The sequence below is a fragment of the Hakea prostrata genome, chromosome 5 (genome assembly GCF_041222555.1).
Source record: "Hakea prostrata isolate BN-2017 chromosome 5, UWA_Hpros_2, whole genome shotgun sequence".
In the NCBI taxonomy this organism is placed as follows: domain Eukaryota; kingdom Viridiplantae; phylum Streptophyta; class Magnoliopsida; order Proteales; family Proteaceae; genus Hakea; species Hakea prostrata.
In genome coordinates this window covers 54,596,533-54,613,725 of record NC_142604.1, presented here as the reverse complement: position 1 = coordinate 54,613,725, position 17,193 = coordinate 54,596,533, and the positions used below count along the sequence as shown (strand labels likewise).

Genomic DNA, 17,193 nt, shown 5'->3' with positions numbered 1-17,193 from the left:
GAGGGAGGAGTTTATAATATACTTCTTTATGTGCCAGGAAGGTTTCTTTTGGTAACATTACTTCTACTAGTCTTGTGATGCAATATTGCTAGATTTATTTCCAATAGTCTTGCTGCTGTTTTGTGATCTTATTTGGATGTCGATACTGTTGAAATCCTGCTAGAAAATGGAGATATGATATAAGAATTCTTGTGGTGATAATTGATTGATCCTGGAATTGCACAAATTGACTCTGCCTGCATTATTTGTTCAAGCTGCTTCAATTTAACCCTAGTGATTTGATTGATTTGATTCGTTTAGGCCCATTAGCGCATTACTTTTCAAATTGGTTTATCTTTGAGTTAATCTTATGTCAATCTGCTTGGGCATAACATACTTGGGATGCATGGATGATGATCATTTCCCTATATGTGAAAGTAGGTTAGAGAAGCAACTGCATTCCTAGTATTTTGAATATTCTTTAGGGGGGGGTTCTGGGGTTGTCTAAACATATGATGATGTCTGACAATTTATGTTTAGTGATTTTGAAATACCAATATGATGGACATTACTGAGGTAATCAAGTATCTAGCAGAAAGTTGTTCTATTTGCTCCTGGGTCCCCTTTGGTACTCGATCGTGCAAATCTGGTTTTCGTTCTCCTGAGGAATAAATAACTTTGAGCTTAATGTAATAAAGATACCAAGTATCGTTCCCAAGACTCATCTACCTACTAGCAGCAACCTACATGATATTGAAGCAAATTTTTAAGCTGACTTGCAGGCAATAGTTATCCCATGGATAATAGAAATAAAAATCTAGACTGTTTAAACCGTTGCTGTCATGGCAACAAGGGAGCCAAGGCGGTGCTAGGTGCCTAGCAAGCTAGGCATGCCTAAATGAGCAAGCTTTGAAATTTAGATTTCAACCAGGGTTTCAACCATTGTTTAAACCAAAATATTTCATGAGATATGCAAGACTTTGTATGTTAAAGCTAAAAAGATTGTAAAGGTTATTTTGGTGGTCAAACAGTTGAAGGTAGTATGCTCTTCACTGTGACCCTTTGGTGATACAGAGACTAGCAATAAACTTGGGTTGTGAACTGTGATAAATATTCAGCAACTGAAGTTCCCTCGTCCAGGCAAAAGTAAAACCATTGGTTAATACTCAGGATAAGCTCTGAGTAAATTACAATTTCTGAGCCTGAATACATATCACCGGCCATACTAAACTTGTGACTATGGATGATAATCCTGAACTTATATTTCTTATCTTCTAAAGAACTGATAATTCCAAATGCATCTACAGATTCGGTTAGCATCCAGAGCTATCCAGAAGCACACATGCAGAAGGACATTTCAGATGAAGCGCCACCTCAGGGAACCACAATGAGTGAGGAGATTTATAAACCAGATTCTTTACGCCAGAAGCCTCCTCCTCATTGCTTCTTATTTGCAGCAGATTTTGTATCTATTGATGCCCACGGGAGGGTCCTGATAACATCCATCCCTGTGCTTCCTTTGGTAAGAAAAACTTCATCTAGTGATACTGTCAAATCAGAAAGCAATAAGCTGTTAAGTTGCATGAAGCTAGATGCCTCTCCTATGATTGCCACTGGGGTTCACAGTGAAGCACATACCCAGACTAGGGCAAACTTGATAAGTTCTGCTGGGACTAAATGTATAAACCAGGATTCCGAGATAAAATCATGTTTGGGGAACTTTAATGACAGACAGGAATACTCACTGCATGGATTAGAGAGCACTGTTTTGAGAACACCAAAACCAGAGAGAATCTTTGTGGTAAATTCAGAAGACATCAATCTAGTGACACTTACACCTGATAAAGCAAAGAGTCCCCCAACATTGTTTGCTGATGAATCGTCAAGTGATTGTAGGGATATGGAGCTGAGTCCCCGACTTACTAATTTGATGGAAAGAGGGGTTGTTCCAGAGTCTCCTATTGGTGAGACTAGTAATTGTTCCCGTTCCCACCTAAAAGAGAATATGGTTTACATTAGTTCCCAGCGTGAGGATGAATTATGTCATGGGCATGCTAAGTGTTCTCCAGACGCAGAAGAGAAGACTGTTAACAATGGTACTACTCTCTCTGCAAAAATATCTATTCACCAAGGGAGAGAGAGTTGCTTTCTTGCTCAGGACTGTGTTTCCCCTGCCAAGCTCTGTGCTGACCTCTCATCCAAAAATTCAAATTTTGAAGAGAATGGAAATATCAAGATGAACAATGGTCCCAGTTCGAAAGCATATGTCTCTTCTTCTCCATCTGATGGTCAAATTCAAACCCCATTATGCAAATTGAGAAGCAGTGCGAATGCCGAAGGTTGCATGTCAGGTTCTCCAAGCAAGGAGTCAATTCATACTCCTTTAGTCAATCTAACCAACAGCAGCTGTAGTAAAGATTGGTGCTTGAGTTCTGGAGAGGCATCCAAGAATTTTCAGCAAACACACAAGTTTAAAAGGTTGCGCAAGTTTGGCGACTATGGAGAAAAGATGCAGTCTGAAGCTACAAAAGAAAATTATCGTGGACCTATAAAGAACCTTGGTAGATCCTTTAGCAAATCTAGACCACCGAAGCACAAAGGTAATAATAATTTCTTGTCTTAATTTATTTGGTGTAACGTAGTACCTGATTTTGGTGGAGCAATTTTGTTTTAGGGTGCTGCTCAACAAAGTCGATACAGGTTCTAGTTTTATCTTTTCTCCTACAGAATAAACCATTTGTTTCTCTCTGGGCTGGACTCCTGATATGATATCTTGAAATTTTGAACAGAAATATACCTCTTCTAGTTTTTTCTTTTCTCCTACTGAACAAACCATTTGTTTCTCTCTTGGCTGCACTCCTGAGAAGATATCTTGATATTTGAACTAGTCTAATGGGCATCAATTTTTTTGAAGTAGTATCATGTCATGTTCATTGGCCTCACTGAGCTGTTGTTACTACGTCCAGGTAGGCAGAAAGAGTTTTTCACCCATGCCAAAGACTTCATTGAGGAGGAAGCTGAGTAAGATCACTATTGCTTATCCATATGATATTTCATGTTGTCAAACGAGATATTTAATTTGGCTTTTATTTGCTTTGTTCATTCTGAATGGAATTGAGGCTAGGGGAGAAAGATATAACCAAAACTACTATCAACTTGACTTCTTTAATGTCGGTTCATCTCAGGGTATCTTCAGAAGTAGAAGTATCTGATGACGAAGAGGATGATCAGGACAACAGTTCCTGTGATGATGGTTTCATAGATGACCGAATAAATCCTACTGCAGGGAATACTCAAGCGACTGCTGCAGTTGATATGATGGCAATTTACAGGTCAGAAAAGAAAGGGGAGCTTTATTCTAATATTATGATATTGATATGGTCCTTTGTTAAAATTTCCCTTTCTATTCAGACAACTGTCTCTTGCATCAATTTTTCTGGACGAGTAAGATACCATCACCAAAAACCCAAAGGAGAGAGGGGGGGGGGAAGGGGAATCAGCCTTTAGCTAATAGGCTGAAAGGAGGAATCTAAGCCCTAGGTAACAACAATGAGCCTGTTCCTTGAGGTGTTTGTGACAGGGGGATGGGGGATCAACTGAAGTCTAGAGGAGACACAAAAGCAGCTGTTCTTGCATGATTGTTTGAAAGGATCAAGGAATTGGTATATATTTTGACTAAAAGTTGAAGGGAATAACCTACCTTGTAAGAGAAAGCAAAAATTATCAGAGCATGATTGGTGTAATGTGTAATTTCCTAGCAGAATATATTAGAAAATAAGCCTCCATTTCCGGCAGGTAAAAGGTATCGTTTGATTGCAAAACTGAGAATTTGACATCATGTGCATTTGTGCATGATGATGAGAACAGCATAAGAGGTACTGGTAAAATTTGTTATTATTTCTATTTTGCATTTTCTTGGTGCGAAATATCAGATGAGCTAAGAAAAACAAAGAGCAAGCCAAAGATTACCTAGGAATAAGTATTGACAAAGTTAAGGATGCCTTAGGTTTCAACAATTGACAGGGCTTTAAAGATTGTTGATGGAAAGATAGGATTCATGTAACCAAACCTGTTTATTGTGGGACTTGGTTGAGTTTATCACTGGAAATCTGAATATTGTCTGACCGAGTAGTTCAGACTTTGGATTAAACCATAAACTTGTCTACAAATCTTCTAAAGCATGAATTGTTGGAAATGAAGAAACTTTTTCATCTTAGTATGAAAAGAATAACTTTTCAGAATGTCTAATGATATAACTTTTTCATCTTAGTATTGTCTTCAAGATATTAAATGGCAGAGGCTGGTAATGGTTCTTTGAAGAACCAGGAACAAATTGTTGAACAATTTTACATGTACAACCATAATCTGATACTCTGTGAAAAGGGACAGCCATTTCAAAAAGCACAGGTATTCAAGGTAAGTAGTGAGACTGTGAGAGTCACATTAACAAGTAACAGTGAATTTTTTAGAACAAGAAGTTATGCATTGTAAAGCAGTGCTTTTGTCGTGCTCTTTTAGTCCCAATGTTACTGCCTGTGTTATATGTATACATTACTGATATTTCATATCTGAGATTCACTAGGATAAAGATTGAACCTGATTTTTGCAAGATGGGTTTCTTGCATCACTCTTTTAGGGGGCTGTCATACTAAGGCCTACACATAAGCTCTGTGTGGAACAACTGATTAACTGAATGGTTGCGCTATTTCTGAAACACGGAACTCCGTTTTGTTTTTTGGTCCTAATTCGATCAAAATTGGCTTACTTGAAATAGTCCATGCTACTATAAGGCAAGGCATTTCCTAAATAAATTCCAACGTCTAAAAAGAAGACATTGACTAAAAAAAGCAAGAGCTTTTGATTCATCTAGTTCTAGGTTCAGAGAGAAACTACTTTCCCTATTGAAAAGCCCCTACAAGCCACTCATTTTTGGCTCGGAGTGGCAAATTGCATTGAGTTCTACACACTAAAAAATTTGACTTTTGATTGATTGGAAGAGAGAAAACCTAATTGGTATCTTGATTGGAAGTTAGTTTCTAAATTTTCTCTTTGGTCAGAATTTGGCTATTAGATGCTATACTTGACTGAGGCTTGTAAAGTTTTGGGGAATATTCTGGGTTCTAATCAAGGTGTATTTTTGGTAAGGATATCGTCAATAATAATGAATCAAATGCATTGATGTGTGGTTAGATAAGTGAGAAATATTGGTATGCAAGATTAATTTTGAATTGCTCTACAACAATGGATCTTCATCGTAAGTGGGGGACGAATAGCTTCTTGTCTTTGTTGCTATCTACGTGGAACCGTTAGTTGAAAAGGGTAAAGAATTAACAAAATTGGTAAGTCTTAGGCTTATGAACTTCCACTGATTGGTTTTGAAGGAATTGGCATGGAGTGCTAGTAAAGCCAGTGAGTATTAATATTATAATGCTGGACGGTATCCAATCCACACAATCACTTCCTTACCCAAAATTAAAGGGAAGAAAGAGCTTGTTAGTTTGGCCGAGATGTGTCTTGCCAAATCTGTGGATATGCTAATATCCATTTCTTTTGTAACACCCAGTGATGAGAAAGGGAAATATCTTCAACCCATAATATAATTCCTAGTAAAAAATTTAGATGTCTTAATTAGTTTTTGATTTTGACACGTGGACACTGAAATCTTGATACGTATTGTCCAGAATTTGCTTAGATCTCTACAGTCTTTCTATGAGCCTAATTTTTTGCAGGACTGAAAATTGAATGTGTTGTCTAGTGGTGACCAACATAACTAGGCATTCTAGCATCATTCATCCAGCTCTAATTGCATGCATAATACCTGTTTTATTACTAATTGAGCCAATGTTTCTAAATGGATGCTTTTAGGATGTGTGTGGTGTAACTCATGTTGCTGGTTTGACTAAAATTCAAGTTCTTGTATTCTTTCTAATCTGAGTTTGAATGGTTAAATCCAATTGCCAATCAATTTGGGGAGACTTCCTTCAATCCTTACTAAGCCTACTGAATTTCACTTATATGAAATTCTTTCTTAAGGTCGTTGAACACCATATGTAGAATTTTCACTCCATTTTCTACATAATGCCTATGAAGATACCTCTATGGTTAATCTTCGTTTCATGAATAACACTAGTTTGACTATCTCTTTTTTATTTTATTTTATTTAGTTAGTTAGTTTATAAATCCTTTCGCAGTTTTAGGTTACCATGCTCTTCAGAGGGTGTCAGGTACTTATGCTATTGTAGCATAGTGGTTGTACTCTCAAGAAGACAAGAAGGCCCTCTTTGATTATACATTTTTACTAAGATTATGACTTACCAGAAATTTCTGAAGTTCTACGTGTTCTATCCAAAAATACATGCAGCTTAGTGCAATTGTACTAGTATAGTAATCCTGACATTGCTGCAGATTAATCTCCTTCAATTTCTCACTTTTGTGATTCCTTGATACTCTCCAAATTTTTAATAAAAAGAAGTATACTAAGTTTTATATTTGTTTTATTCTGATGTCTGCTGTCTCTGATAATTGAACTAAAGGTTTTCTACTTATTTTATTATGATTTCTTCTGTATCTGATAATTGAACTAACAAATCCTGAGGAACAGGCGTTCTCTGCTCAGCCAATCTCCAAAAGAGGATCAGCTTAACTGTTTGATGTACTTCAGTCCTGATTCATTGCAATCTGCCAAAGCGGCTGAATCTGGAAGCTGTACTTCAGGGAAGGTCAAGTATTCACATCAGACTCCTCAGGCTGGCTTAGAATCTGGAAATCTATCAGGTGGGGGCAATTCTGTTTCTTACCAGATGGGCATAGAGAAAAATTCATTAGGGACTTTGCCTGGTGAACCTGACATGGTGCAAAGAGAAGAAGAAAGCAAGATAGAGAGAAGAAAACGAAAACTAAGTTTTATCCAAGTTGGTTGTGTTACTAAAAGTTGCTTACAGCAGGAAGGATTGTTTCAGTCATTGGCCACTGGCACTACATCTTCTGATGTTCAAGCTGCAAGGGATGATACGAACAGAGATGCCTTTGATGATGATCAGTTTTATGAGGGTCTTGATTTTGATGCTATAGAGGCACAGGCTGCCAAACTTCTGCAGTCAAAGCCAGAGGTTTCATCAGAGGGAAGACAGATGGTTAATATCAATCCTGAAAAAGGTCAATGTCTGAAATCTCCATCATTTGATCTGGGAATATGATGGTCGTGATATGAATGAAATTCATGATGCTGATAGCCTGATGGATGTCAAGGATATGAGTAGGTTTTGGCACTTCGGGGTTGTAAATGAAGCATCTGAGTATCATAACATAATTATTTAGAGTACTGCCATCTTAATAACCTCTTAAAAGATTGATGCTGCATATTGTCAGGAAAGGACTTCAATCAAATTATAGTTGGCAAGATCAATAATCCATGCAATTCTGATGGGATCAGCAGCTCATGGTGTGATATTGTACTTATAGTAAATAGTGGATGGCAGAGTGGAACAATTGAGAAATATATATATGCAGGAACCCAATTTATGCACACTGTATATGTAATCCATAGCATCAATTGTATCATATCATTCAGATGTCTCAGTACAAAATCATAGAAAGATCAAATTGTAAAAGTGTTTTGATTGGTCAATTGGACCAGATTTTTTGTATAGTTGGACTCTGTACAGATTAAATCAATTATTATGTGTTATGCATTCCTCCCAGTGTTAAGAACTAAGGGATAGAAATTAATGTCACATTAAGTTGCATTGTTGTTACTTATTAGTGAATTGTAGTTAACTGTTGGTGTTAAAACAGTCTTACTTGAAATGGTGATTCTTATCTGAGATCATAAATGGTCCACTTCTAGGGTTAGGTTTGTGTGTAACCCTATTTCTTTCTTGTATTCATCACTGGTTGGCATTGATTGAGTCAACAGATGCCAGAAAACTTGTAGTTTCTTCCCTTCTTCCCTAGATTGAGAACATATCATGCAGCAGCCCATGCACAGTGCCCTTGGGAGAGCAGCTTCTCTGGGATTTCTTCTATCCCCCTCCCTCACGGAATCATACAAGAATAAAAGAAGTCCAATACGGATGTAATCATGGAAGATTTTTCCACCACAAAGTTCAACTTTCTTCCAATTTGTGATAGAATCCCTTCAAATATTACGGACAACAGGTAAGATGGTCAAAGGGATCATCACGGTTCTCCCCTGTTTTATAACTATCTCTGCATGGCCTCATTTCATGTGACGTTTGTGCTACTGTCATGAACCCAACAGAGATCAAGTATATATAAAGCTCAAGTCTTTTGATTAATTTACATCAGCAAAATTTATATGCATCTCTCTCTCTCTCTCTCTCTCTCTCTCTCTCTCCATTCAATCATGGAGATCTGGTTCATTATCCTTGCCACCCTATGCTTCTGTGCAGCTCTGAAAGCTCTCTTCGACTTGCTTTCACACAAAAAACCCAGAAACCCACCTGGCCCTTGGACCGTACCTATCATTGGCAACTTCTTATGGCTCCGTAAGAGCTTTTTTGATTTCAATCCCATCCTTCGAGACCTCCATGCCAAGTATGGCTCTGTCGTCTCTCTCCCTATTGGCCCTCGCCCCAACATCTTCATTAGAAGCCATTCAGTTGCTCATCAGGCCCTTGTTGAGAATGGATCAATCTTTGCCGGTCGTCCACCTAGCCAAAACGCTTTTAGCAAACAAAAAGTCATCAATTCTTCTACTTATGGTCCATTCTGGCGGCTCCTCCGCCGGAACCTCACCTCCCAAATGCTCCATCCTTCTCGGATGAACAGGTATGACCTCTACTTTGAAGTGAGACCATTAACCATTGATGTGGTGCCCGAGTTCTTATACCCGACTTTGAAATGCATCCCATATAGTTCGAACTCTGACCTCCTATGTGGAAGCGTTGGTCTTTTGCCAACTGAGCCATCCCTCGGGGTTAGGACTCAATTATGTTCTTCTTCTACATAGTGGTCAATACTTTTTCGTCCATGGATTTAGCACACTACATGTGTGTATTCTACATTAAATGTTTCAATTCGCGTTGGTGTTCTTTTTAACAACATATTAACCATGTATGATTTAAGAGGTCAAACCATACTCAGATTCATGATCATTGATCTGCAAACTTAGAAAAGCACCACTGATAGATTTAAGTTCAATCTTATAAGGGGATTTGTCTGACCATCTCTGTTTCTTATCTCATCAGCTACAATAGCGCCCGCAAGTGGGTCTTGAAGACGCTAATCAGCAAACTGAAAGAGCAATCTGAATCAGGCAAATCTGTTCAAGTGATCGAGCACCTTCACTATGCCATGTTTTCCATTCTCCTTTACATGTCTTTTGGCCAAAAATTGGATGACAAGGTTATCCAAGAAGCCATATATGCTCAGAGATTACTTGTTTCTAGTCTCAATAGATATAGAATACTCACATTCATGCCAAAGCTGTCGAAGATCATCTTTCCAAAACTGTCAAAGGAACTGCTTCGTCTGCAAATCTATCACAAGGAGTTTTTTGATTCCTTGATGAAGACCCAGAAAGAAGGAAAGGAGGAGGTAGTGTCATATGTTGATACCCTTTTCAAGCTCTGGCTCCCTGAAGAAGGGCGACATCTTAATGAGGCAGAGATAAGATCCCTAGGCTCTGAGTTCATAAATGCTGGCACTGACACAACAGCTACAGCCATGGAATGGATCATGGCTAACTTGGTGAAGCATCAAGATATCCAAGAAAAGCTATACTCTGAATTGAAGGAAGTGGTGGGAATTGATGAAGAGGTATCAGAAAAGGATTTGAAAAAGTTGCCATATCTGAAAGCAGTAGTAATGGAGAGTCTGAGGTTGCACCCTCCATTGCACTTTGGGCTACCTCATGCTGTAACAGAGGAGTTCAACATAGAGGGTTATCTAATACCCAAGGATGCCCCTGTGCATTTCATGATTGCAGAGATGGGTAGGGATCCACAAGTCTGGGAGAATCCAATGGAGTTCTGTCCAGAGAGGTTTTTGGGTGATGGAGGGGAAAGATTTGATATAACTGGGACTAGAGAGATAAAGATGATGCCTTTCAGTGCAGGAAGGAGGATTTGCCCTGGATTAAACATTGCATTGCTTCATCTAGAGTATTTTGTAGCTAATTTGATCAAAGAATTCAAATGGGTTGCTGTTGATGGAGAAGAAGTTGACTTCTCAGAGAAACAAGAGGTAACAGTAATGATGAAGACTCCTTTACGAGCCCGCATCTCCCCAAGGGTCAAAATTGAATTGAATTGATGTGGTCACTCGTTATTGATGACATAATCTAATGTCTGCTCTACCCCCAGGAAAAAAAATTCTCAGGTTTTTTAGGTTGCATTGTCCTTTATTTTCCTTTCTTTTGGTGGCTTGTATTCTTTTAGGGTAAATGTATTTGGGTGAGGTGTTTTAGGTTGCATTCTCCCTTATTTTCCTTTGGGTGACTGTAATGAACTTAGTTTCGGGAGTCATATGCAGAAAAACATCATATGTTGTGCACAGCCATGCACTTTTATCCCAAACAGACTGTGATTTAATGTTTAATTTAAAATTTTAAAAAATTCTCGTTTGTCATATGCTCTTTATTTATTTATTTATTTTTGTTGATAAAAGCCATGCAGAGATTAACTATTACAGGTACATAATTCATCCATGCTAGAAATACTCGAAGTCCCCTCCGAACCTGAATTTAAGGGTTGCATTAGAAGGTTTGTAAACCAACCGAGAAGCATAGGGTTCTGAAAGGTAGTGATCTGCTTGCCTTGGATACGCTCTTTATTAAAAACCATGAATTGTATTCATCCAAAAATGAAATTCTTTATTTCAGGGCATCACTGTCAAAAGATGATGCATGACCTAAAATCCAATAGTTGAGGAGAATATATACACTATGGCAGCCACATGCAAATTTCAGATAGATGAGCAAAGAAATAAGATTAGAGGAAACCAAGAGGCTGCACTAAAGCTGTAATGATCTTGGATAACATTGAACAATTTCTAACACATCCAAATGTAATTACAAGCAACGATCTTACAACACCAGGCCACTGCAACAGCATTCACATTTCACTCCTGTACAAGTTGGGTAACACCACTGCACTGACACATGAAGAGTGAATGCTGAGGTTCTAAGATTCAAAAGATCATGAACATAACTCCATTACACCAGTAAAGCTGATTAAGCTAAAGGGTCAGAAGCAGTTTCTATGAAAACAATCCAAAACAGGCTCCACGTGTGAGAGAGCAAACTTTTTACATGCGAAAAAAGGGGTCAAAGTAGTGCATAGACTAGTCAGCTACTTAAAATGTCTCCATAAAAGGACTGTACTTAGGTAGACAGGAATGATGACATGGTTCGTCTAAAATCCAGAGAATTTAGTGCAGACTCTGGAAAATGTTTGCCATCAGGAACCCAAAGTCCACCTTTGTGAGGTAGCACAAACTGTTGGCTTGAATTCATAGCTTTCTCAACAGGATTTGAGGATGGAACTTCCTTCTTTTTCTTTACAAATTCAAAGAACTCAGCAACCTGGCGAGCGTACCTACACAAATTTAACATGCCATATTTAGCAAATGCATGAGGTTTGCAAAAGATGCACCACACATAGAATGAGAACATACACAAAAACCCAAACCCAACCCCCCAACACAACAGAAAACCTCTTATTTGGGTGGGAGCCATTGAACTAGTGAGCCAGCCAGACACTAAGTCTGTCTTGCTAGACATCATGTGTCTTCATTAACCAGGTAGTGAAGTTGCAAGTTAAAAAGAAGTCTGCAGGGAATCAATCACGGGGAATAGATGGTGATGATGACGATGACAGGATTCACTTTGTTTCTGTTAGTTCCAACCCTCAGGGTTTAACTGGTTCGTGGTTCTACTAGGCCAGTCTTCAAGTTCATTGAGAGATTATACCAATTGACAGAAGGTTGTCCCAAGAACATGGTCTCTGTTAATTGTTTAAAAGTATACAGTTAAGGACTATATTCCATCAAATGTATCAGCCTGGAGAAGAAGGGTAGATATCATAGGAAACTTTTGCAGTACCATTGCAGCTCTACATGAGAAAATGTTTGAACAATCCTTATTCTCCCAACCTCTAATTTACAGATTAGAAGATTGGAAGAGAAAAAAATTAATGAGAAAATAATGTAGAATACAAGAGAAGATGAGCTGATCATACACAGATCAAAAGAGTGAAAAGTCAGGTTTCAAAATGCCATGAACCACCTTCTCTGAGATGTTCTACAAGTTTGTCATTGATGTTCACCAGAATAATTTTTTTTGGAATAAATCGAAAGGGGCTTGGAAACTGAAGCAACAGTGATATAGATAATAGATAAAAGCATGAAGAAGAAAAAAACCCAGAGTTTACACTGATATTCATGGAAAATTGTTCACATCTATGTGGACAGAGATGTGGTACCACATGGACATGACCAACTTGCGTGGAGATTCTGTTCAACTATATTGTAATCTGTAATAGAAGATCTTGTCGGCCCAATGCCAGCTTGCTTTGGAAGAAAGATGATACCAGGATCTTTTAATGTTTGTATTTTGCTTGCGTTGGAAGAGATGTTGGACGGTACTGATCATTAAAAAAATTCAAGATATTTGGAGAAACCAAAAAAGAAAAATAATAATAAGCCAAACTCTTTTTATATGGATTCTAGAACCTTATACATTTTCACCATGATGCTAGAATGCCACCTGTACTACAATGTGACCCAAGTGTAGTAAAAATGAGCAAAGGCCAGCTAGGACCCTTCTTGTAAGCAACAAATGGCGTGTTGCCCAAAGGCAGTAACATAGGCAAGGTTCTTGCACAATGAGCAGTGCAGGTAAAGAAGTTAGTGCAACAGCTCAGGCTTAGATTAGTATCTTGGAACATAGGATCTCTAACAGGTAAGCGTGTAGGATTTAAAGATGTCTGGAGGATAAGGACTACCATAGCTTGTAGACTAACTACTAATTCAGGTTGCAAATCAAATAACTGAGAAAATAAGGAAGCTCTTATAATCTTACTGTCTCTTGGCTTCTATGTCTCTGCTGAAATCAATGTTTGGTTCACAGTCCAACACCAAAGCAGGGACCTGTCATAAGCCAAAGAACTGTTAAGGCATAACCTTAAAAAGAAGTTTGTGGTGGAAGTTATTGAAAAGATTTTGTTTAGGGACAACCTTTTGAATGCTTGAGTGCATGTGATCACCCTCCAAATAGAACACACGGTCACTTATAACAGGATGTAAAGAGCTGTCCATGTGGTGGGGTAGCTGACTAACAGATAAGGTGCCATGGTTGCCACTCTGGAAGGGGAATAGCCAGTTTTCATGTTTTTCGTGCAGGTCACGCAGATAATCTAGAGAGACCCCACCCTCCTCTTCTCTCTTGCGAAGCTGCATTCGCTTGTGACATGTGTCAGGGCTTGCTCTCAGATAGATGAATCCATCAGGTATAAGCCCAGGCAGAGATGAGACAACTGGATCAAACCATGAATCATAAATGCTAATCTCCATCTCGTTCATCCATTTTGCTTCATGAACAGCACGTACAAATACCTAAACCATGCAGTAACAAAAAGAAGGGCTTAAATTCATCCCCCAAAAAGTGCTTACATTCCATTCTTTTTTAAATAGCAATTACCTATCAAATAATCAGATGGAAGATGACAAAATATAACATGCCACAATATTATTTTACGTTCAAGTAATCAGGATGATGAGGAGTTTAATGCTTACCATCCTATCACTGAATACACTTCTTTCCATCAGCCTAAGGGGTTTAATTCCACCAGCAGATTCTCTTTCCTGCATGACCCTTGTCACAAACACATAATTTTGGAAGGTATAAGCATACCTCTGTGGCTCAGCATAGAAAGCATCCAATATATTAAAGTGATCAGGACCAACATCCTGCCACTTGGATATAGGCTCTGGAACAATCTCAACAAGATCACGTAGCTCAAGTGTTTCATTAGCTATCCTTTGAAGGAATGTGGTCTTCCCAACACTAATATTTCCCTCAACACAGAAGGTAAGCCTTTTCTTCTGAGCAAGCTTTTGCTCAGAATTTGGATTTTCTTCCTTTAATTCTTCATCCACACTTTCCTTGATATAACAAGTTATGCTCTCTGCATGGTTTTTGTGAATTATTCCTACAGAACTTTGTAAAAACTCAACCATCTTCTGACTAGAGTCGCCAGACTTCCCAAAAAACTGCAAAAAATTAATGAATCAGAAGCCTCATACGGGAAAAGAATTCCCCAAGCATAGAAATGTAAGCCCAAAACACATACATATATATATATATATTAGAGTGTGCATAAACATAACCAGACGTTGATGACTATAATTAAAACAACTGCCCTCCCACTGGAAGCTGTTCTGATTGTGATGATAACCGTGTCCAATCATGAACATGAGCCCTTTTAACTATTTAATAACAACTCCCCGCAGAAGCAAGACCAATTATAAAGCCAACCAATCTGGAAGCACACAGTATGGCAATCGTTCATACTGAATCATAAAAGCCCCTTCTGCAAGCCATCACCAAAAGTATTGTTACTTCATGTCAAAGGGGTCCCCCTCTGACTTTAAGGTCATGAAAGCAGAGCACCATATATCACGGGGCAAGATTCACCACCAAACTCCGACTCCTTTTTTACTCATAAGACATACCTCAAGCTAAAATTTCTTCCATTCCCCAAATCAAACACCTCCACTATGTCTGGGAATTTTTACTAAAGAAGAACATTCCACCAGTTCTTCTTTTTTGGTGAACACATTCCACCAGTTCACTTCTTGAATACAGCCTTTCATTTATTTATGCAATGATAGAACCTGGGTGGGCTTCGGTCGTATAACCCAATAAATAACGGACTTGAGAGCAGTTCACCCTACCAGACGATTGTTTTCCGTGTATTTGCAATGTTATTCAGCAAGATAAAGAAACCCATAAGGGAAGATTGGATTATTACCTTGTCTCTGTACAGCTGCTTGAGTTCGGCGACTCTAGCTATACCCTTATCAACCAATTTCCTCATATTCCGAGGCCCAACTCCAGGAATCATCAATAGGTCAGGGTTACAAGGCAGAGGAGAACCAGAACTAGAACTACCCTTCTGCCTCTTCTGATAGTTTATTGACCGAGACTCGCTATTTCCTGAAGAAGCTTCATTCACTCCTTCATCAAAGGTACCATCACCGTCAAACCCACCATTCGTAGAGCTCTTGGAACTTTCAGTGACCACCGCAGGAAGTCCCCCTTCAGTCTTGGTGTGGAACCAAGCAGTCCCTAGAGCCTTACCCCCTTTTTTGTAGACAACCCAGGCTCTTACTGGGGTTCCAGAATCGAGGGAGCAGCGAAAAATACTGGCAGAACTGCTTGAAGCAAAGCGAGCAGCGGCCGTGGTGGATACCGTAGTAGGTTTCTTGAGTATAGAAGCAGCTGGAGATATGCGGAGGTTGAAGGCAGAGGAACTGGGCATTGTGGGTTTTGGCCGGAAAGAGACTGGGTTGCAGAGAGAAGAAGAAAGAGAATCGCTGTTGTTGTTGTTGTAACTGTTCTTGCGCTTACCCTTGTCAAGTCTCCAAGGACAAGGGTTTGACGAAATGCACAGTACAGGAGATGAAGGGCTTCGACGGAAGAGCTTCTGCATCCCTAAGCATTTCAGAGTTCACTCGCAAAGAGCCTCTTCTTTATCTTCTTTTACTGCGGCTGTTCTTGCCTTTTTGTGCCTTAGCTGTTGAAGCTTCTGCTCCTAGAAATGAACTAGTATATTTTTACATGGGCGCCTGAATCCAGGGGGTTAAGAAAAACAAAGAGCGGGAATTGAGTGATGACCAGAGAAGATTCTTTAATTTTTATATTCTTTGCAGGAACGAGGGTTTGAAATTTGACGAATTGGGGAGATGGACGGTTTAGGGTTTTGGAAGGAGAATACCAAATTGCCACTTACAGGGGAAGATCTAGGGTTTATAGTTTATTTTTCATATCTTTTGTTTTGTGAGGTGGATATGACATGCTGTCAATTTGTGGGGACCAATACGTGGCTGTACCAGGCTGCAGGCCCAAATGGAGCCACGTTCAGAAACCCTAAGCTCAAGGACCAGTTTGGTTTAACTTGACCATGGTAAAACTTGAATTATAACAGAAAAGGTAACAGACTTCTGTGACACAAAGATCGAAATCTCGCCTATACTTCGGGTGTCGGTGGCCGTTGACGCCACCGACACCTCGAAATGTCGACGACATCTATGGGGTCTGCCGGATATAGAAGGGAGCCGTGAGAGAATTACCGGAGGTTGCAGGAATAGTATTACAGTTCTGCAAACAAAGTCTACATAACCCACTCACTCATAGTGCTACGGTTCTGCAAGCGTGAAGAAAAGATAAGAGAAAAATGCAGAGGATGAGCAATGGCCAGCATCTCCCACTCCTCTGCTATCTCCCGCAGTCCCACTAAGAAGACGGCGGCGGCCTGGAGGAAGAGATTCAGGCTGCCGGAGCTCAGTTCGAGAGGCCAAAGGAAGACATCTGCAAGAAAAAGAAAATGAAAAACGCCGAAAGCAAATCCAGATTTGACTTCTGAGAGAGCAAAGAGCTTGGGGCGAGATTGCGAGAGGGGATTTGATTGCAGAGGCGATTTCGGAGCAACTAACGCAGGCAGTAGGTGTCATCGCCGGTTGAAGCATAGCATCTGCCGTTCTCTCCTTTCATTGCCTTCATAGATGATGAAGTCTGGAATCGACAAAGCTTGTATATCTCGATTTTTCCACGACATTTAGAAGTAATCGGCGATGTATCACGAAAATTCAACAATTTATTGTTGACTTTTGGCAAATTTCGTATCGACTCCTCATTCATATCGCTCTATTCCAACACACTAATTTTTCGCCAAAATGTCGCGACATTTCGGCGACTTAACATACTATGCTTTGACATACCAAGCTCTTTCCTTTATGATTAATGAATTCTCTATAACATGTATAAGTTATTGAATTATAAGGTAATATTTAACAATTCTTTGCAAAATGGAGTGGAAAAAATAAACATGTAGGTTTTTATGTAATGGGGGTGAACGAAAAGAAAAAAATGAAAGGATTTTGTAAAAAAATGTTAAATGTGAGTTTCACTTTGTTGTTTTGCATTTTTTTTTCATAAAATTCTATATATTTCTTATAGGATTTTTGAAAAGA

The 17,193-nt window shown here is 39.1% G+C and overlaps 3 protein-coding genes across 4 annotated transcripts in view; 2 read left to right on the top strand and 1 right to left on the bottom strand.

The window, feature by feature from the left end:
• The window catches only part of FANCM (DEAD/DEAH box RNA helicase family protein), a 29,859-nt gene extending 22,123 nt beyond the window's left edge, over window positions 1-7,736 (top strand). For both annotated transcript variants that reach the window (XM_089154695.1, XM_089154694.1), the window contains 4 exons: window positions 1,287-2,579; window positions 2,946-3,000; window positions 3,165-3,311; window positions 6,581-7,736. In XM_089154695.1, the coding sequence (XP_089010821.1) occupies window positions 1,287-2,579; window positions 2,946-3,000; window positions 3,165-3,311; window positions 6,581-7,175 (2,090 nt within the window). In that variant the 3' untranslated portion in view covers window positions 7,176-7,736. The remainder of the gene's footprint in view (window positions 1-1,286; window positions 2,580-2,945; window positions 3,001-3,164; window positions 3,312-6,580) is intronic.
• A 590-nt stretch (window positions 7,737-8,326) lies between these two features.
• Window positions 8,327-10,520, top strand: LOC149016595 (cytochrome P450 89A2-like). The gene is made up of 2 exons (XM_089154693.1): window positions 8,327-8,769; window positions 9,189-10,520. Exons 1-2 carry the CDS (start codon window positions 8,345-8,347, stop codon window positions 10,252-10,254), a joined length of 1,491 nt encoding a protein of 496 aa, XP_089010819.1. The 5' UTR covers window positions 8,327-8,344; the 3' UTR covers window positions 10,255-10,520.
• A 390-nt stretch (window positions 10,521-10,910) lies between these two features.
• On the bottom strand, window positions 10,911-15,938 carry DNK (P-loop containing nucleoside triphosphate hydrolases superfamily protein). Its single transcript, XM_089154692.1, has 5 exons — window positions 14,973-15,938; window positions 13,735-14,211; window positions 13,177-13,554; window positions 13,022-13,089; window positions 10,911-11,537 (listed from the first exon to the last, which is right to left on the bottom strand). Exons 1-5 carry the CDS (start codon window positions 15,651-15,653, stop codon window positions 11,324-11,326), a joined length of 1,818 nt encoding a protein of 605 aa, XP_089010818.1. The 5' UTR covers window positions 15,654-15,938; the 3' UTR covers window positions 10,911-11,323.
• Between the last annotated feature and the right edge of the window lie 1,255 nt (window positions 15,939-17,193).

What these genes read in the sequence shown, in the direction of transcription:
- LOC149016595 (XM_089154693.1), top strand. Translation starts at nt 8,345, where the DNA reads ATGGAGATCTGGTTCATTATCCTTGCCACCCTATGCTTCTGTGCAGCT. An exon ending in CATCCTTCTCGGATGAACAG is followed by an intron (nt 8,770 to 9,188) that starts GTATGACCTCTA and finishes TTATCTCATCAG; the next exon opens with CTACAATAGCGCCCGCAAGT.
- DNK (XM_089154692.1), bottom strand. Translation starts at nt 15,653, where the DNA reads ATGCAGAAGCTCTTCCGTCGAAGCCCTTCATCTCCTGTACTGTGCATT. An exon ending in TGCACTCAAGCATTCAAAAG is followed by an intron (nt 13,090 to 13,176) that starts GTTGTCCCTAAA and finishes GGCTTATGACAG; the next exon opens with GTCCCTGCTTTGGTGTTGGA. An exon ending in GACATAGAAGCCAAGAGACA is followed by an intron (nt 11,538 to 13,021) that starts GTAAGATTATAA and finishes AAATTTGTGTAG; the next exon opens with GTACGCTCGCCAGGTTGCTG.